The sequence below is a fragment of the Triturus cristatus genome, chromosome 3_2 (assembly GCF_964204655.1).
Source record: "Triturus cristatus chromosome 3_2, aTriCri1.1, whole genome shotgun sequence".
In the NCBI taxonomy this organism is placed as follows: Eukaryota; Metazoa; Chordata; class Amphibia; order Caudata; family Salamandridae; genus Triturus; species Triturus cristatus.
Window position 1 is genome coordinate 320,285,435 of NC_140584.1, and position 21,355 is coordinate 320,306,789.

The 21,355-nt window shown below is 47.8% G+C and overlaps 1 protein-coding gene and 1 long non-coding RNA gene across 2 annotated transcripts in view; both read left to right on the forward strand.

The window, feature by feature from the left end:
* LOC146857275 (uncharacterized) overlaps positions 1-21,355 on the forward strand; it is an 81,445-nt gene that overhangs the window by 16,246 nt on the left and 43,844 nt on the right. The gene's annotated exons all lie outside the window — the stretch shown is intronic.
* The window catches only part of LOC146857276 (uncharacterized), a 43,651-nt gene that overhangs the window by 15,919 nt on the left and 6,377 nt on the right, over positions 1-21,355 (forward strand). The window contains exon 2 of the mRNA XM_085646743.1: positions 1,125-1,823. Within this exon, the coding sequence (XP_085502869.1) occupies positions 1,125-1,823 (699 nt within the window). The remainder of the gene's footprint in view (positions 1-1,124; positions 1,824-21,355) is intronic.

The window sequence follows — 21,355 nt, forward strand, 5'->3', positions numbered from 1 at the left end:
ATGTACGGAAACTGTTAAAAGCATTGCAAGGTCCTGATGAAATTGCTGTTGTTAAATGTGCTGCACACACAAAGGGAAATGATTTCGTCTCGTTGGGAAACAACTACGCTGATGAAGTAGCCCGATTTTGTGCAGAACAGGGATGCAACTTCACTGAGACCTACATGGAGGCAACTGGGGAGGAGAGGGTGTATGGTCAGATGTTAGCAATGGCAGACTCATGGGAGGAACTGAAACAGCTTCAGGAAGGGGTCTCGGATCAGGAACGTGACAGCTGGATACGAGCTGGATGTGAGAAGGGAGAGGTGGATATATGGGTTTCGAATGATGGACGAGCGGTGTTGCCGGAAAGTTTGTTGAATCCCATGGCGAGGTTGATACATGGTGCTGTACATCTGGGTAGGGATGCCATGATGAGAGTGTTTCGTCAGACTTGGTACAACCCGAAGTTTCGTGCAGTGGCTGAAACTGTGCGCCAGAGGTGTGTCACTTGTCAACAGATGAATGTGGGGAAAAGAACCGCTGTGACGTTGAGCCACATAGGGAGGTCAGGGGGACCTTTCAATAGGATGCAGTTGGATTTTGTCGAAATGCCGAAGTGTAATGGGTTGAGGTACATATTAGTGATAGTATGTGTCTTTTCCAGGTGGGTGGAGGCGTACCCTACACGCAGATGTGACACACTCACAGTAGCGAAACTATTATTGAGAGAACTCATTCCAAGGGACGGGTTCCCGACGTCCTTTGAATCGGACAGAGGAACTCATTTCCACAGCGAAGTTATGAAGTTGCTTTGTGCTGCTTTGAATATAGACCAGAAGTTACACTGTAGCTATAGACCAGAAGCTTCAGGGATAGTGGAGCAGGTGAATGGAACTCTGAAGGCTCGGATGGCGAAAGTGTGTTCGTCTACGTCTCTGAAATGGCCTGACGCATTGCCTTTGGTCCTTATAAGCCTCCGAAGTGTGCCTGATAGAAGGACTGGGTTGTCACCCCATGAAATCCTCATGGGAAGAGCGATGCGTTTGCCTGCAATACCTGCTACTGCTCTGATAAATATCACTGATGATATGATCCTGGACTATTGTAAAGGCCTTGCTGACGTGGTCCGTTCTGTGTCTCAGCAGGTGCAGACAGCAACGGTTCCAGCTGCGAGGGACCGGTGCCACGACTTGGACCCAGGCGATTGGGTCCTAGTCCGAAAGCACGCGAGGAAGAGTTGTTTGGATGCTAGGTGGCGCGGCCCTTTCCAAGTGATTCTTGTCACGAACACAGCTGTCAAGTGTGGAGGTTTACCGAACTGGGTGCATGCTTCTCATACCCGTAGAGTTCCAGCACCCTTGGAAGATACAGCCCCTCTCGAGAACAAAGGTCCCAGTGAGCCGACAGAGCCTCCTGAGAGGGCCAGTCAAGCTGTAAGGGTTGCTGAAGCGGCTGATGGTGCACTGAATCGTACTGGGGAAGAGCGTGAAAGAAGTACTGACCCAGAAACCGGCGAAGGAGCAAGAGGTGCAGTGGGTAGTACAGAATCAAGTTCTGCCGAAGAAGAGGAGGTCAGTGCACCGGGTATCGAAGAGAAGACCGGAGGTGCTACCGAAGCAGAAAGGGTTTGGCCCGCAAGACAGAACCGGGTAAACCTGAGGTTGGCTCCGGACACAGACCTTGCACCAGTTTCGGAGGAACCAGAAGAAGAATCAGGAGACGAGGAGAATCCTCAAGGTGGTGTGAGAAGGTCCAAGAGAACTCGAGTGCCAAGTCGGAAGTACGCTTCACCAGAGTGGGCATATCAAGTGACTGATGCCAGGGTTACCGAGCACGGGAAGGTTGAGGTCAATGACATTGGTCAACAGTGTCCCGCTCCAGAGGGTGGAAGTGTTGCTGAAGGTTCCGGGATTGGAGATCGAAGGAATTTTGACGATTCATATTCCGAGTCCGCCATTCCTGAGTGTCATTCGAGGTATGATCTTGGACAATTTAGAGTTCCCGACGTTCACGACTGTGCCAGACCCATAAGAACTGATCATTCTTAAGCTCGAAATCTTGCAGGGAGTCTTGGAGCTGTTGGGACCAGCGCTTATGTTAGATTGATTTGAGAAGGTTACAAGCAGAAAAGAAGATAACCTAGATCCGAGCGGAAGAAGAACAAAATTAGGGATTTTTCCGTTATAGAACGAAGAAAAGTTAGGGAGGTTTGCCTAAGTTCACGAAAGAGACACTAATGAGAAAGAGACTTACCCTTTCAGAGACTGTATTGGACACTGAGTATATTCCGAAGATGGCAGATCCTGCAAACCCACATCGTAGGGCTAGATTGATAATAGGCACATTGGTAGGAGTTGTGATAATCACCATATTTGCGGTAGTGATAAGTTCATACATGGTGGCTCACAGGCAAGAGGGGAAGGTTCAGGGAGCACCCACACCTAATACCCCAGGGCAGAGTGGTGTCAGTATTAGAGAACAGGAAATATCGAAGTTGAGGGATGATCGCAGACTCCACATGGATTTGTCGAGGGGTGATTTTAAGCTTAACGCGTATGCAAAGTTGCTGTATGAGTATGTTGATGCGATGGATGTGAAGGATTGCTATGTGTGCATGCAGTTGCCTGCTTCAGTGGATGAGGGTATCAAGTATCATCATCTCCCATTGACATATGGGATTTCTTGTAGTTTATTGCTCAGTTTATTTTATGACAGGAGACAGTTCGAGTATTTCTTTTCAAATTTTGACACGGTACTTCCTGAAGTTCCAGCAATCAAGCATTTGAACAAATATGATTCTAACAAGAAAGAGGACGGACTCCTGAAGTATTTTAGACCGACTATGAAGTTGGATACGGCGCATGCTCACAGGAATAACCTGACATGTGCGTTATCTGAGACAGAGAAGAAATTCATAGATCAGGTAGAGGACAGATACAGAAAGTTGACCCAGACACGACACACCGGAGATAGTCCAGTAGATTGGACAGACGAGGAGAGGGCTCACAGATCCAAGGGAAGTTATGGACCAATAGCGTTAGATGAGGTACAGAGAGGGAATTTGTGTATTGGACGGCCTCAATCCGATACGGATAAGGTCGCAGTAGGACATAGCACTTGTTCTCAGACCTTCACAGTGGAAGCTTCTGCTAAGAATTTTATGGTAGGTCCAGTAGAGGTAATTCCGACAGTATATTATGTATGTGGGAAGAATGCTTATGTCAGGCTACCTGCGAATTGGTATGGCATATGCTATTTGGCTATTATATTCCCGAAGATCTATCACACCGAGGACTTGGAGTTGTTAGAGACGAAGCGACAGTCTAGGAAACGTAGGGCTACGAACGCCGGTGCAGTGATTGGAGACATATACGGAGCAATGATACCTAGTATGGGTGTGGTGTTGAATGATGTGAAGATCAGGAGGTTGGCGACTGTGGTTGATGAGTTGTCTATGAACACGGCGAGATCTTTGTTGTTGGTGGCTGGAGAGATGTTGTCGATACGGAATATGGTTATGCAGAAGGTTCAGGAATGCTGCACATATATTCCGGATAACACGAAGGAGATAGGGAAGTACATAGATAACATCACGACTATTCACAAGGAGATTATGGATTTGACGGAGGAGAATGTGTGGGAGAAGATTGGATTAGGATTTGGAAGAGTGGGAACTTGGTTTGCGAATTTGGGAAGAGGATTTCTGGGATCAGTATTGAAGCCGATTATCATTGCTGTGGTTTGCGTGATTTGTTTGTGGGGATGCGTGAAGGCATGGAAGTGGTATCAAGGAGGCAAGGTTGAAAGGGCTCTTAAGGCAAACGAAAAAAGGATGGCGAAGCTCCAGGAACAGCAATATGAGAGTCTTAAGAGACTGGAGGGAGTTCGACATGGCAAAGTTATGACTAGCGCGGTCTAAATCAGTTCTAAAGAAGAGAAATGTAATGGAGTGATGACGGATGTCATCAAAGGGGGGAACTGATGTAGCGCTTAAAAGTTTGAAAATCGTAGGGGTGCGTTATATTCACTGTTAGTCGGCACCCGCATATAATCAAATGTGTGCTCAGGTATTTTATGTGCAATGTATTACGAATTGTATAACCTATATCGATTTTAATAGAAGTGTTAGCTATGTACAAACATCTTATGTATATATTGAAGCAATGCATAGAGCTTAGTCCTTTTTGAACAATGTGATGTTAAAACGTGTAGATTAGAATTCGTGTCTGTAGACTGTTTAGTTTGACCACACATGAAAGAAAGACGTAAATGTCAATACTGTGATTTAAACCTGCTTGTGTAACCGAAGTAGTGGCCAGAATTCGCATATATCGTTGAGGCGAAAGGCCTGGTATTTTCTTATGTTAGCCAAGGGCAATAGGCCAAAAAGGATTTATTCCAGTAGAGGTTTTAGGCTGTAGTAAATTGCAACTTAAAAGATGTGAAGAATGTCTGCTTTGCATGATCTCACCCCAGGTGCAAGGACAGTTGCTCGTTAGTAGAGAAGCTCTTTGTTCACAAATTGACTTATGTAGTAAAAGCCAGACATGGGAGTGTATTGGAATGTGCCAATCGTAACTCCTAGTGCGGATGGCGTCTGGGACTCAAGGCCAAGCGATGGACGATGGAACTGGACAGCGCTCTGTGGAAATTTACTGAAAGACGACCCCGCAGAAGAGGAGGCGCAAAGGGCGTGTTCTGGGATTTGGGGTTCTGTATTAGGGACAGCGCCCCGAGGGTGGAGGCAGTTCAGAGCAGCCCAGAGCAGAGGAAGGCTAGGCGAAGGGATAGAGGGGGCAACTTAGACCAAGCTCTCTAAGTGAAGTCTTCTTATGAAGTTTCACTCTGACACCTTTTACTGGATGAGGGTCTCAAGGGATTGCTAAGTAGGGATGTCATCTAGTGCAGAGTAGGGACAGAGATGGTATGGTTCAGTGTCCCTAGTATCGACATTTGCTTGGTGGTGTTCTACCTCATGCTTTTAGAGATTGTACTTTTAGTTATTTTTAGCCGTATGCGGATTCTCCGTAGAGTAGCTTTTGTGTTAGTGCCTATGTACTTGTTGTGCCTCGTATTGAGGACTTTGTATCTGCAAATCTTCATGCTGATAATAAAAACCAGAGAGCCAAGAGATTAAGTCTCGAGTCCTTGATTATGGCAAATTGCGGACAGTAATTTTGATAACTGTGTTTTTCCCTCCACGCTATTGGGCAAGTAAAAAGTTCCATCTGACCAGAGTGGGTTCTAGTAGATAATTGCGGGATACCAAAATGGGCCGGAGCAGTACCCTACCGGATGAAAATCAGCTGACATAGTTTAAACCGAGTGTCACTGATTTTCATAGTTGTTACGCTACTTGGCCACTTGATGGCGCCAAAGCATTACAAACATTGGCCTGCCTGTGGTAGCCTGGCGAGGAGGTGTCGGGGAAAACACTGCTTATGCACATGGGGAGGCGAGGTGTGAATGGCCTAAGGGCCAGAGCAACACCAGGCACCCTGCCTGGCTCACGTTGGGAGAGAGGAGCTTGTGTTGACTGCTGTCTGTCTTACTGCAGCCGGCCGCACCTGAGTACTTCACAGGTCTTTAAAAAGACCATTTACTTAACAAGGCTTTGTTGTTGTTCATAAAGGAGTGGGCGCCGGGGGGCGGGGGGGCGGGCACTGGAGAAAGAGGCGGCACGCTCTAGTTTCTTTCTTGTTTTTTAAATGGGCTGTATATTTGCTATTATCTCCAAATTACGAGCGTCCATGAAATATTCTGCCTATAAATAATGGAGACTGGAGAAGGAGTGTAGCAGTTGTAAAACATCCTTCAGAACAGTAGCCTCATTACCATGGAGTTAGAATACTATTTAAAGAGACACTGAATGTACAATGCTCGGATTCGGACTTCCACCCCCACCCCACACAACAGGATCGCCTGCTTCATTTACGGCCTTGCTGACAAACTACCAAGTTAAATGTCTAAAAAAAAAAAAAACCTTGGCAAGACTATCTGAAATGTTGACAAGTGCGAACAAGTGCAAACTGTCTTTCAATGCATCAGTTTTTCAAGCAACACATTCCCCGCAGTTATGTAATTACACCGTTTTTTTTGCTCAGTGCAATTAATTTCTCTTCTCCTATTGACAGGCTGACCTCGAGTCATAGAACCGTTTGCTAGCGCCCTCTTGGCCGTGTTTGTGTAAATGATGTGAACACTATAAGTATTCACGTTCCTAGCTCAGTGGTTGAAACAATACCTGGGCTGTTTAGCTTGGTGAGTTTAAAAGAAACACAGCTATCTGATCACCCTGCACTGTACATTCCCGGCATACACATTTACTCAACCCCCCTGAAAAAATACAGATGTCTCACGAGCCACACTCGAACCCTGTGCAAACAGTGACCTGTGGTCAGGGGGAAGTGTGGCTTGTACCGTGCACAGAAAGCACAAGGTGAGGGGAGCACAGCCGGACTAGGTCGTTGCGCCTTTCCTTCAAAACGAATGGGGAGATACCTCGTGGGTTCAGCGTTCAGAGCTTTACTATTGATACCAGCACAGGATCAACAGGTGCATTCTTGAGCACCTCAGCAAGTTGAGAGCCGCTTCCAGAGAAACGTGGTGACAAAGAGGTGTGAATTGCTGCAGGGCCAACCTAACTATTGCGTCGAGTAATGTTATTTATAAGGGGCAAGAAGACAATTCAGTGTGTTTTTTGCACACACATATAGGGGCATTTTATCGCCGCTTTAGTGGCAGAAAACTGCCGCTAAAACTGCGATAATGGGCTTGATAATATGCTCTATGGAATTCCAAATGAAGCCCATGTTAGACGTCCTTCACATTTAACATGGGCTTTAATTGGAATTCCATAGAGTACATTATCAAGCCCATTATCGCCGTTTTAGTGGCAGTTTTCTGCCACTAAAGCGGCGATAATTTTTTATCGCCTGGCTTGATAATATGCCCCATAGTTCTTTTTTGTTAATATTGTTATAGCAGAATGCTTGTGAAAAGCAGCTTCTTTGGAGGAAATTGGTTTTACCTTTGACCGTTTTTAGGGTTTATGGTCTTGGATAAGTGTTATCTTCTTTGTAGTGGTTGTGCAGCTTTTAAGAGTCTGCGATGCATCATGTCTGTGGGAATTACACTTCTATACTGACCCGTAGAAAATACTTCGCAACTCCCACCCTCTTTTGGTGGGAATCCTCTTTCTTGGATTCATCTTCACAGTCCAAAACGAGCAAAATGCCGCCCATCAATTTCATTGACCTCACCTGACCTGGTAACCTTCCGCACATTACATAAATGAGTCCATCCTCCATGATTTCAGTGTGCTCACCCTCTAAAACGAGCCTTTCGAGTCTAAGGGCGAAGAGGTGTGCGGAGGTAGACAAAAGTGATAGAGTGGTGAGGGTGTACAAATGCGCAGCAGGTGCCAAAGGTAATTCCACGAGAATTGAGCAAATCCAGCTGCTTTCATTTTATTGCTGTAGAATTAACGATCTATGAGGAATTATACACATTTCAAAAGTCTCTTTATAATCCTACAAACATCTACATGTTCTCCATGCATCTCTGCATTAACTGTTAACAAATATGGTAATACACTGCCTCTTCCTCCCCAGCATACTGATCCCTTCCCAAGCCGTCCACATGTTGCTGGAGTCCACAACGCACGCCACCCAGCACATGGTGCACCTAAAAGTACCTTATTGCATTTCAGCACTTGCTACACAATCCTGTTGGAGAGCAGTCAAAAGAGAAAAAGCTACCATCACTGTTGGACAAAAAAAAACAAGTGCAACAACAAAGCTCCAAATATTTATTATTTGTTTTTGCTAGAGGAAGTCTTTTACCTAACCCCATTTTTTTGACTTGCATATGCCCCTTCGGCCACACTGCAATTTCATAATAGCATTAAAAAAGTTCTCTACGTATATTTATTGACAAACACTTGCTGAGTGACCAAATCACGCTTTCATTTTAAACAAGCATTTGTATTTGCAACGCAATAGGTGTTTGCATTTACGCAAGTTTGAGCTATTGACATTGCAAATAACAATGCCTTTTATTTTTGTTTTTGTTTTTAAAACATAAATAAAAGGCTTTGTCATTTACAATGCCAATAGCTTAAACTCGCATAAATGCGAGACCTATTGCATTGCAACTGCTTGTTAAATCTGAGCTGCAGAATCAAAGGACAATGGAAACTTTTTAATGACTGTATTAAGCTTCTGAAATGTAGAGCAGTATACAATTTCTGAAGAAAAATGGAAAAATCAATCATAAATGCAAAGCATTCCATAAACACCGGCAAAACACTGTTTCAGTTGTTTCTTATGGCGCGAAAATGAGTAAACACTGAAAAGCACTGTTTTTTTGAGGTATGGAAATCACTGGAAAACACTGAAAAAACACCACCAGAATTTACCAAAAATAGAAACTGAAAACAGGAAAGCCTAGGTATAGGCTACCTATATCACTAACTTATACAGACACATATAAACCTTTAAGCCACACCAACAGCAGGCCTTGACAATCCTGAAGGCAGAGTGCTTGGTTTTATGTGAGAGGGTGCCCAAGCATGAGCTGAGCCCCTCTGCAGCATTCAGAAATACTTCCTTATGGCTGTTCTGTGATACAGCCATACCATATACTCTTAAGTGCATTATAACCTCGCGGTAAATGCTAACTTTGGAATGGCTGCATCAAAACATGTTGTGTTTGGTGTCAAACGCTTTGGAATACTACCCCCCAGTCCTGGCGGCGGGGGTAGCATTCCACCCTTCTAGAGGGAGAGACATGTTCACACTGGCTAAGCCCGGTTAAAACATTCAAAAGCCCTGGCATCACAAAATGGATGCCACTGCCACAGACACCGGTCTGGCCTCCTGTTGCTGAGGGAGACCCCGGCAGGGGAGGCCTGGACAATAGGTTTCCTGTCATAGAGAGGTGTAACCATCTCCCCAGACAGGCAGATGTGTATTGGGGAAGGGTGGGTGCATTCAGAGAATGCTTTTGAGACACTGCCTGGGGCACACAAGGTGTCCCTGTGCATAGCCCAGTTCAAACCAGTTGCAGGGGCACTCAGGCCCTGCTCTGGCACGAAACTGGACAAAGGGGAAGGGGTGTAACCACCCCCACCCCAGGTCCACCCATAGGTGGGGCCTTAGAGTTAGTCCATCCCCTAACCTTAGTATAAGTATAGGAATCCAGTCCCTAGGACTTTAGATTACTCTGGACGAACCTCTGCAACATATAAACAGGACCTTCGATTTTCTATCATGACTAGAAGATGAAAGAAATCTCCCTTAGGGTCAAGGAGTGATTCCCCAAAGAAGCAACTGACTGGTCTGCAATTCTGTAGCTCCTGCCAGACGCCGAAGCCTCTGCATCCCCAGAGGTGGATTTCCAGACTTCCCTGAGGCTACCCTGAATCCACAGCAAAGCTAAGGCCCGTTGCTATCGTGGGTGACATGGAACCGTGACCCCTGGACACCGTGAACTTTTGCAGCAACACTACTTTCTTGGTCATCCTCGAAGTTGTGCTTCGGGCTCCGAGTAGCCCCAGCCTTGAGCACCTCCTGCACCCAAGATTGTTGGCCTCCACTCCACGAGTGACCCGTGGGCCAGCTTCAAGTGTGATTGCTCGAGGCTCCTTTACGATCACTAGCCCGTTGGCTAGCAGGTCCTCACAAAGGCGACTCCTTTTCTGATTGGGCGTTCCCGGTTGCTCCAGACGTGCCCTGACTTGCCCTCGCTGGGTGAGTCCCTCAGACCTTGCTGGTCTGCACCGCAGTCCTTTCTCTGCATACCTGTGACTTGCCGTTGCCAAGGCTTGTTGGGTCCTTTCTGGTTGCTGACACCGCAGCACTTGACAGACTTTGTGGGACAGCTGGAATCCGGCTCATGGACTTCGTCGACGCCTCCTGGACCTCGTGACTGAAGAGTCAAGACACCCATCAACTCACCTGAAGCACCCGACATCTGTGGGCATTGGTCCATCCTGCCGTAGGTCACTGGCAAGTGACGCAGACTCTGTCCCCTCTGCTTTCAGGTTCCTTACATCCTAGATCCAGGCTTGGATCTCTCCGGACACTTCTCCTCTTCACGGCAGCAGCAGTTCTTTGCAGGCTTCCATTGAAATCGACGACGCGACTCGACACCAAAAGACACCTATGCACCCGGCTTCCCTGGGTGAGGTAACTCGAGTTTTCCAGTGCTCTCGTGGATGCTAGCCCTAGAACTTCTTAAGTCCAAAAGGGTTTGGTCCTGACTCGATTAGAAGTGTCCCTAATCTTTAAAATTCCAACCGCGACATTGCCCATAGAAGATAATAGAAACCTGTGGTTGTGTTTCCACACTGCATACAGCTCCTGTGGGTCCCCTGTGCCCCTACCTTGGGTGGTTCCTTGGGGTCCCAGCGATTCTAGAGGCAATAGGCCTAGTGCCTATTTCAGTCGTGGTTCTTATACCATTTTTTTAATATATGGTTTGGTGCGCCCCTAGGGCCCAAACGTGTATTTGTGCTTTTACTGATGCTTGATCACTTGTAACTTTAGTACGTCGAACTCCAGTCTCATAAAGAGACTAGAGGGGTGTGTTTAACCTTAAATACATATATTTTGAATATATACCTGGTGTGGTTGTCTTTTCATTTGATCATTCTAGAGATTATAGACTGGTAAAACAAGCTGCTTTACATTCCTTCAAGACTTAGCCTGAAGGCTGCTCTCCATAGCAACCACTAGGATAGCTTTCAATAAAGGTTGTCTTTAACCTATCACCATAAGGGGTTGTTTGGACTGATACAGGGTGCCCACTAGAACTAGGGGACAGCATATATCAGGCCACCTTCTAACACTGGATAGCTATTATTACTGTTCCATTATTCTCCAGATTAGTCTTCAAGTCCGACTGTCGGCTGCATTTTGCTTTGGGGGTTTGTTGGCCTCTGCTGTCTCACTATTGGTTGGAACTAGTGATGACTCCTTACTTTATGAGGGGCTTAGGAGCTTCAACCATGAAATTTCAAGATCTTCCGGGCAAGTCGCTTCGTCTTTACTCATCCTGTGTATCTGGGCTTCAGTTCTCAAAGCCAATTTGGGGAAGTGAGGCTTGGTGGATGTGAAAGGTGTTGTAGATTTTAAAGTAATACCTCATGCAATTTTCGGGCTTCCATAAGCGTCTAATGTGCCGGCCCTTACCATTTGCATTCCTCCTTCTTCATTTCAATTACTGCCATCAACAGGGGAATTTTTTACTGCTGCTTTAGGGTTGCTCCCGTTAGGACTATTTTTCTTCAATTCCAATTCCTCTTTCGGGATTGCAGCCTGATTTTATGGCACTGATATGTCCCCTCTGACCGCCCAAGCCGTGGTCGCGTCTTTTTTCAAGTTGTTCACTTCCGTCTCCGTGTGTGGCTGCCATTTGTTTATGCTTAAATCTTAATTTGGGTCTTGACTGCTTGGGTTCATTTGGTCAAGGTTATTGGTCCCAAAGATGCCTGAGCAGTTGGACTGTAGTCTGTTCCCTTGCGATGTGGCACCCTTTGATGAGATAAAGGGGCTGGAAGAACGGTAGGGCTCGAGGTGTTGAGAAAATCACAGCCCATGTGACTTTCAAAAGGCTTTGTTTGTTTCTGTTGTGCCTCTAATTTCCTGATTCCGGAATAGGGCTGCGATCGGCGAGATTAATGGGCTCAGTGGAGTTGTAGCTATTCCCTTTTTTGTCTGGGTTATTTTTTGGCTTTTGTCCCCCTGGTTGGTACCAGGCATTTTCTGTACTTTTTGAATTTTTTGCGACTGCTTTCGAGTCCTCCTAACTTTGCCCGATCTCATCCTTTGCAGTTAGTAGTCTTGTATTCGGTTATCACGATAGTTGCAATTGAATTTTTCAAATTCAAATTCTGAGTCGAGGCTTAAGGTTTGATAGTATGTGCTTTTAATCCTCCTCCTGACTCTAAGTGCCTGTTGCCGTCCAAACTTTAGTTTGTACTCATACGGCGATGCGTGTTTTCGGCTACCTCCCCTGTCACCTCTGTACACTCTAACCTGGTTCAGGCCACCGCTATCGCTATCGCCATCTCAGTACTGCTCCTTGGCTCATCCACCATTGGCTTTTAGCCGCTGCCGCTGCCGCTGCCTCTGCCTCCGCCCTGTTGCCTCCGGCTGGGGCTGTTGGTGCACGGTGGTGATAACCAAAACTCCCTACAGGCAGGTGCGTGTGGAGGTGGAGGTGGAGAGAGATGGTGGGGGATATGGAGAGAGAGGGAGGCAAGGCAGGGTCAGCAAGAGCCAGCAAGCTAGGCTAGAAAGCGAGGTACACCGGCGGGGTCGCTCACAGGCAGGTCACCAGCTGCACCCTGGTCTATTGGGCCGCCCCCACGATCAAACTGTCTGTCAAGTGCCTGCCGAGAACTCGCCCCCACTGGACCCCTGCTCCTGCTCCCGCTGGCCTACCACTTTCCGCCACTCAGGACAAGCGCGGAGGCTTCCTGGCTCTGAAGACTCCAAGGATTCCACAATCTACGTGACTCCTGCGGCTACCGCTGCAAGACTTTTTTCCCGGGCTGTTAGCCGTTGGAGGAGCGAGGCGCGGGACTCCCGCGGTCCCCTGCTGCACGCCGCTCTGTACTGAGCTGCTGCTCGTCACTCTGCTCCTCGGTCTGCTCATCAAGGGCTTCACAGGGAAACGGGTGTGGCAGAGCAAGCAATAGCCTATCAGAATTCTACTGGGATTACAGGTGCTGAAAGTTATTTCACTCTTTCCTCTCATTTCAGGAGACATGCTAACTGCCGTAGTTCAAATTAATGAATAGTGTCAATTGTTCAGTTTTCATGAGAAATGTTGTTCTCATTAGTTTTACTGTAATTGGTTTCTTGCAGCCGTTCCTGGGATAACCTGACCATGATGTATTATCCTGTACCAGATATCTCATGAAGGTCGTGCAGCTGTAAGCTTCCTTCATGCAATGACTGGGAAGGAGGGCGACAACACCTTATTGAAGAAATGCTGACTTCTGATTAATCTCCACTTCTTCAGAACCATGGGAAGTGTAATCATTTGTTAAATCTTATGCTTTAATTGTTCATTACTGAGCAAGTTAGGTTCAGGTGCTTTCCTCTTTAGAGACCCTAGCGTTATTTTTTTCCTGCTCATAGAGTTACAGCTCTGTTCCTCTTTGCGTGATTGAACCTTCACTTTGTTCTGCCTTTAGAGGATTTGCTTGCTGACACCTGCTGCTTGACATCCCCAACCTTATTTGAATCCTTAACTTAGCATTAGGGAATGTCTCTTCAGGGGAAACTATTGGGAGGCTTTTATGTATTTGTGTGGATTAGCTGAGGTTTTATATTTTTTTTTATTTATTTTTTTTTTTTTGAAAATTTTTTATTGTGCAGAAAGATGGTTACAAGCACGGGCCTACAACCACCTGGGCCGGCCGCTAGTAGGTAAAAGTTCAAACAGTGCAAACACAATGACTGGCCCACCGGGGCTCCGCACCCTACAGAAGATCAAACTGCACCTAAAGGAAATCAGGATAGACCCTTTTAACATAAATAACAACTTAAAACAAAAGCGAGGCAAGAAAACATGAGATGGGCGTCGGGCCACAGCAGGGGCACTTCCATATCCGACCACCCGATGGCAGTCAAGAAGAAGGGGAACAAAGAGGTAGAGGGGGGGGGGAGAAACGGGAATACCAAAACTATACTCAGATGTGCCAGATAAGTAAGGAACCATCAAGGATCAGGGGGACAAGGCTACCTCAGACGTTTCCACCAGGGGGGGAGCACAAATACTTCCACGATACACATTCCACTGCCCCCAAATTCTGCTCCAAGCCCCGGGTTTACCACGAGCCACATACACAGTCTTTTCCCTGAACATGCACCAGTCCATGTTCTCCTTCCAGACAGACACGGTGGGGGGCCGTTGCGAACCCCAAAGCTGCGCTATGTCCCTCTTTGCTTTCATGTTCCCCAGGGCCGCCCACCGAGTCTGGGCCGCGTTATAGTCATTGGGCTCCCACACATTCAGAACACAACGACGCACCTCCGGCAACAGCGTGACCCCGGTGACTCGCCTCATAACCTCATGCACCTGACGCCAGTATTCCACCACCTCGCGGCACTCCCACAGGATGTGGAGAAAGGTGGCACTGTGCCCACAGCCATGCTTACAGAGCCCGTCCTCAGAAAACCCCATCGAGCCCAATCGGGGACCCGTCACGTAAACGCGATGGAGGATCTTAAGCTGGACCAAACGGAGACGGGCCGGGATGGCAACCTCCTTAGGAGATGATAGCGCGGACTGCCAGTCCTCGTCGTCCAACTCAACCCCATCCCCCGTCCATGCCTCCCGTAGACGCACCAAGAGGTCAGCCCAAATATTTATCAATTTTTTATAGATCAAAGAGATAGTACTATCGGGAACGTGACCGTCGAGTATGCGGTCCTCGAGGGGCGAAGAAACAGGGACCGTGGACCCTTCCCCAAAAACCGAGAGCAGGGCATGCCGAACCTGAGCGTAGCGGAAAAACTCCCTCTCACTAAGCTCATACTCGCTCCGGAGCGCCGCGAAAGTCTTGACCGCGCCTTTAACCCACAGATCCCCCACTCTGCTAATGCCAATCGTGTCCCAGTGCTCAAAGCCTTTCGTCGTCCAGAGGCTCCCCAGGCGGTCTGAGGCAAACAAGGGAGTAGCACACGTTAAACGCTCACTCCAGCCCATCGCTACATTCGCCGCCTTCCACACCCGTACCGCAATCTTGGTAGGGCCCGTGAGGGTCCTACCAGCAGATCGGGAGTAAAGCGCTCTGTTATAATTACCGCCGGGAAGCAGGAATTTATCCATCTCATACGCCGGGTTCAGACCAGGAGCGTACGTGGCATGGTTAATTGCCGACAGTTGGGAGGCCCAATAGTACCGTCTAATGTCAGGAAGCGCGATGCCCCCGTCATACCAGGGGAGAGTAAGCTTTGCCAGAGCGATACGCGCCCGCCCGTCCCAGACCAGTCTCCTCTGCAGACTCTCCACCTCCCGAAAGTAGGCCACCGGAATGACATCAAAGGAGTTCTGAAGTGCGTAAAGAAATCTGGGAAGGGACATCATTTTAAACAGGGCCGCGCGACCAAGCGGAGACAGGGGCAACCTACACCAACGAGCCGTATCCACCCTCAAACGTCGGAGTGGAGACAGGAGGTTCTGCTCATAGCGGACCGCCGGGTCCAACGAAACATATACCCCCAGGTACTTAAAGCCGGATGAGGACGTTTGGATAGGAAGTAGAGGCGGCAAAATGGGAGGGCCACCAGAGATAGGGTACACGCAAGATTTGGACCAGTTAATTATCAAACCCGAGTTTTTCCCAAAGGAAGTGAGGACATCAAATAGAACATTAAGCGACTGTCGCGGCGAGGTGAGGTACAGAAGAATATCATCCGCGTACAGCGAGACCCGATCCTCGAAGCCCGGGGCCCACCGGATCCCTCTGATAGAGGGCTCCCAGCGGAGCCAGGCGGCGAGCGGTTCCAAGGCAAGAGCAAAAAGCAGAGGGGACAACGGGCACCCCTGCCTAGTGCCCCTCCCGAGAGCAAAAGGCCGGGAAGCCCGCCCATTGACAACCACCTGAGCCATTGGTCCGGCATAAAGAAGCTTCACCCAGCTAAGAAATCCCTCCCCAAAGCCAAACTTCTCCAAGACCGCCCAGAGGAATGGCCACTCGATGGTATCAAAGGCCATGGTGGCGTCCAAGGAAACCAATACGGCTGGTTCAGAAAAGTATTTTGCCCTAGCTAGGACGCCGTGCAGACGCCGCAGATTAAGAGCGGTATTACGGTGGGGGATGAAGCCGCATTGATCCGGATGAATCAGATCACAGATAACGCTCAGCAAGCGGTTGGCGAGGACTTTAGCCAGGATTTTGGGTTCTGCGTTTAAGAGGGAGATAGGCCTATATGAAGCACAGCGGTCACGTGGTTTACCCTCCTTAGGAATCACGACTATAGTCGCCAGACGCTGGTCGGCGGGAAGGGAACCCCTCTCGTTCGACTCCTGAAACAGACGACGGAGGAAGGGCGTGATTTTATCCGGGCGTAGTTTGTATAGTTCGATCGGCAGGCCATTGGGGCCCATGGCTTTGCCCGAGCGAAGGGAGCTAATCGCAGTAGCAATCTCATCGACAGCCAAGGGGGCAGCCAACCGCTCACGGTCCTCGACGGATAAGCCGGGCAGGACAATATCCCGTAGTAGAAGACGAGAGTCGTCTTCATCTCTATCGGACACCGGGGAATACACCGCCCGGAGGTGGTCAGCAAAGCACTCCACAATCTCACCAGGCTCAGTCATACACACTCCATCCGCAACCCGGAGCTCTGGGACCACACGATTCACTCTCTCCTTCCTATCCAGCCAAGCAATCAATTTACCAGCCTTGTCTCCAGCATCATACAACCTACCCTGCTGCTCCCTATACATGGTCCTGGCAGCATCAGTGACAAGGGACTTATACTCGAACTGCTTCAGGCTGAGGGCATGTAACTCATCCGGAGTGACACCCGTCTCCAAGGCCGCCTCCAACCCCAAGATGTCGGTCTCCAGCTTCACCACCGCCTCCATCTTAACCTTCTTAGCCGCCACAATCTGGGATAGGGCCTGCCCACGGAGTACTGCCTTAAAAGCTTCCCACAGGGACACTGCGGACATCACCGACCCATCATTCTCAAGGAAATATTGGTCAATCGACTGGACCAGGCTATAGCGGATCGTGGGGTTCCGCAGGTACCAAGGGTTAATAGGAGCGATCCGCCCAGCAGACCGCGTCCCAGTGTCAAAGAGCAACCACAGTGGGGAATGATCAGAAATACCCCGGGCCAGATGCTTAACCTCTCGAATCCGGGCAGTCTGGGCCGCGGGCATAAGAAAGTAATCCAATCTGGAGAGACTCCCATGCGCCCCAGAGTGAAAGGTGTACTGACACTGCGTAGGATGCATTAACCTCCAGCAATCGACCAGACCGAAGGTCTCCAAGAATCCGCCAAGCCACGCCTGCGCAGCAGGGAGGGCCCTGGGCGGGTGGCGATCCCGGTCGCCTGAGACTACCGAATTGAAATCCCCACCCATAAGCAGAAGACTGTCAGGAAGCTCAAGCAGCATTCGACCCAAGTCTGAAAAGGTGGAGTTCTGGAGGCCCGGGGGAACATAGACAGAGACCAAGGAAAGGGACTGCCCCTCCCACCGCCCAGTCAAAGCCACATAGCGCCCTCTATCGTCCGGGACTACCCTGGTGATCTCCAGCGGAAGTGAAGAGCGCAGGAGAATGCCAACCCCTCTAGAGCCAGTGGTGAAACCAGAATGGGCAACGAGTCGGTACCCCCCCCTGTTCATGGCATGACAAACGTTACCCACCAGATGCGTCTCCTGTAAAAACACCACATCAGGAGACATACGTCGCAAATACTGCAGCACAACACCCCGTTTGATACGGTCCCCCAATCCATTGACGTTCCATGACATCAACCTCAACCCGTCCCCCCCCATCCCCTCCAATCGATCAAGGGTCCCCCAGCAGATAGCGCAACGCCCGAAACTGGAACAGAACAAAGACCTCGCATTAAAAACAAAACACACAAATCAAAACCCCCCAACCCCCCCCAACTTCCAACTCCCCCCACCCTGCACCCCTGCGACCCGAAAAACCACCCCAACTTGCAGTGTGCCTGTCGCCCCATAAACCCCATTCTACGGAAAGACCCCGGAGGAGGAGAGGAACCCGTCCCCAACCGCCCCCCACATAGATCATAATGAAACAAAATGCAAAAGAGAAGTTGAACCCAGCCGAACAGTACAAAATGGCAAAGTCAAGGACCAAAGTCACTCCGAGGGAGACCCGCCACCCTCGGTACCAGCAGAGGGCCCAGGCCGGTCCCCGCGGCCCGGCAGCGAGTCAAGCCAGTCACTCACAGTCGCGGGAGAGTCAAAAAAGGTTGTCCGATCGTCGTGCTCCACTCGGAGCCTAGCAGGAAAAAGCATGGAGTACTTGAGACCCAGGTCGCAGAGGCGACGCTTCACCCCCTGGAAGCCCATCCTCTGTTTCTGGACAAGTTGGGTGAAGTCCGGGAAAAAGTTAATAGACGCATTCTCATGGCGGACCGGGCCATGGGCCCGCGAGGCCTGCAAAATCACATCTCGGTCTCTGTAGTAGAAAAGTCTGGCAACAATGGGCCTCGGGGGGGCCCCCGGCCGTGGCCGACCGCCCGGAACTCGATGGGCCCGCTCCACGGCAAAGAATTTACTCAGGCCGGCGGGGGCAAGATGCTTGAGGATGAGCTCCTCCACCAAGAGATCCACCGGGTGGCTGTCGGAGGTCTCCGGGACGCCTATGACGCGGATGTTATTGCGGCGGGCCCGTCCCTCAAAGTCCTCCAGCCGCCGGGCCATCAGATCGTTGGCCGACTTGAGGTCGCCGAGAGTGGCCCGCTGGTCCGACACATCCGCAACCAGGGTGGACGTCCGCACGTCAAGCTGAGGTTTTAGTGTGTAATGTGGTTGCCATATCCATCATCACACCATATGTGAAAGGAATTGTTTAACACATGGAGAACTCTGCTGTCACTTTCATCCGTTTGAATTATTTAGAGCTTTTTTCATAGTGTTTATTTGGGGCAATTTTAGCTCTGTATTTTATGATGTTTGTTCTTTTGTGGTTTAATATGTGCATAAACCGAATAAAGATTTGAAATGAAAATAAAAATTACATGTCTTTCAAACTGCTATTTGGGCTAGCTTTGGATAATACCAAAATGCTTTTATACGGTTGATGCAGCGTGGAATTTTAAATCCTCCCTTCGTCAAAGATCAAATATCACATTAGCACATTCACTCAATACATTCACTGGTGGGGCCCATAACACCAACACTCACACTTCATTGATCCGTTCTCACAGGAGAGATAAATTGTCCAAACGCTGACATGAAAGGAATACCTTTTCAACTAAAGAACCTAATTTACCTGAACATACATTAAGTACCTTTATTAAACTCAGAACCTCGAGATATTCCCTTCATTTAATCGATGGATCAGTTAGTTGATATTGGATATTTGGTGACTCAATTCTTTAATCTACATTTAATCTGATTCTAGTCTCTTCAAATAAATCACCCAACACATTTGTTTGTTAAAATAATAATTTTGTTTATCTAATCAATTTCACTTTCATTAAGTCATACACCAAATCAGCGAACATCATATTTACCTAATCTGGCTATTAGACGTCCTCTAAGTCAATCAAGTCGTGGAAAAGTCGTTAATTCATCAAAGTCAGGCAGCAATTCAGTCTTTCAAAGATTCAGGATAACAGCTGTCCAGCAGTGTCACTGTCCTCTCCGTCAGCAAAAGAAAAGTTCGCTCAAAGAGTAAGAAGATCCTAATTTGCTTTGTCTACCAACTTTTATAATGAAACTAACATCAAAATGTAACAAAAATCAGTTTTAGGCAGTCCTGATTGGCTGGTTTGGGGTCATTCGGTAAAGTTCTCACATAGTCTGTTAGGTTAAGTCATCACACTTGCTGGTTCCGGTTTTAAAGACAGTCCTTTGTTTCGTGAACTTGGCGATTCTCCCAGTGTGACCTTGATGGGTACATCTTGCCTGGGGTCGGAACGAGGCCACTTGTTGCTGGCGGTGGCGCAGGCGCACTTCACCCAAAACCTCGTGAAACGGTAGTAGTCGCGTCGTGTGTCTTGGTCAGCCATCTTTTCTTAGGTCCAAATGGTCAACTTAAGCAAATCAAACACAAAACGTAATTAAAACATTGAAATGGCTAAATAAATGTCAAACCCTCACTAATTCCCCTTTGTGTAAGTAATTATCTAGCATGATAGCAACATTCAAAGCATTTATATTCACCGAACGATGTCATCTGGCGCAACTTACAATTACGTCACAAAAGCAACATATATCATGCAATATTCTAATTTTCTACCATTAGTATGCGTACATATATTAGTATACAGTTAGTTTTGCCATGCAAATGCAAGTCCCACGTGTAATTCTTTCATTAATATAATTGGTGAGTTATCACTTCAAACAGATTAATAATATTACAATTAATAGATTATTCGGATTAATATAAACATGCAGAAATGGGGGGGGTATACAAAATGTTGTACTACCCGCTCCAGCATTGTGACTATTGATTTATTTCTAATTTGATCGAACTGAACTGGTAAGTTTACTACTCTCCCAACAAGCCTTCTAGGTTTACAAATCTATTATTCTTTACTCTTCTTGTGGGGCAAAATGTGCTTTACTGTCATTGATATATTGTTGAACTATTGAAGTTAAGCCTAATTCGAGACAAAGGGTGCAGCGCTGGGATTGGTAATTAAATCAGAGAGTGCCACATTGTAAGTGGTCAGTTCGATGGTGTTGCGCTGAGATTGGATATTCGTGTTGTTTCGTAATGTTTTGTGGCTTTCTGAGAACTGCTGTTTATTTCAGTTGAAGCATATTCATTTTGTGTTGTGCTGCAAATAGAGTAAAGATTACATTTTCTCAGGAAAATGAAAGCCTTGTTAAGAGATGATGTTAGAATACCTACCCGTGGGGGTGAGGGGACTCCTGAGGGCATACCCACACATTACACGACAACCAAGGTCGGTTTAAACATGTGCATTTAGATCAAACCATGGAATAAGATCACAGTGAATGAAGGGTCCTTGCAATTTCCCCCACATGGTACCTTTAATCTGAGAATAATTGAAAATTTGAGGCGAATGTTGTATGAAATGAACCCCGCCACCTAGATCAGCTCAATTGGAGACTTTGAACGCATGAAAGTGTGCTGCCCATGCGAAAGAGAAAGAGAAATATCAGACCCAGACAAAGAATAAGGTTCTTAGTTTGAAGGATGTAAGACTAGATGCAGAACAGCAGGAGTGGAGGGAGAATGTTGTTGTTGGTACTAGAATGTATCCGGCCTTGACAAAAGACAGAGCAGCGAGGAAGCAAGCATGAGAAGGGGATAGGATTCAAAAGAAGAACACTGAGATTAGTGATAGTGTCTCCGGAGATAACATTTTGAATGATCCGTAGGCTTCTCAACCACCACTGTACAATGTCGACCAGCAGACTGGAGAAAATCAACAGTCCACACTGCGCCAACAGCATTGGAGCTGAGTGTAAGTGCACTGGTATATCAGAGTATTCCTGGGGAGGTTTACCCCTTGCTATAGCAGCTTCACCAGTAGAAGCTTTGAGTGCTACTGTCATTACCCTTAGCCCCAGTTCCTTCTACAGTCCCCGTTACCCCAAGTACTGGTACTTCTTTAGATTTGGGAGCAAGACCATGATTGGTAACATCTCTCTTCAAGAGTGGCCC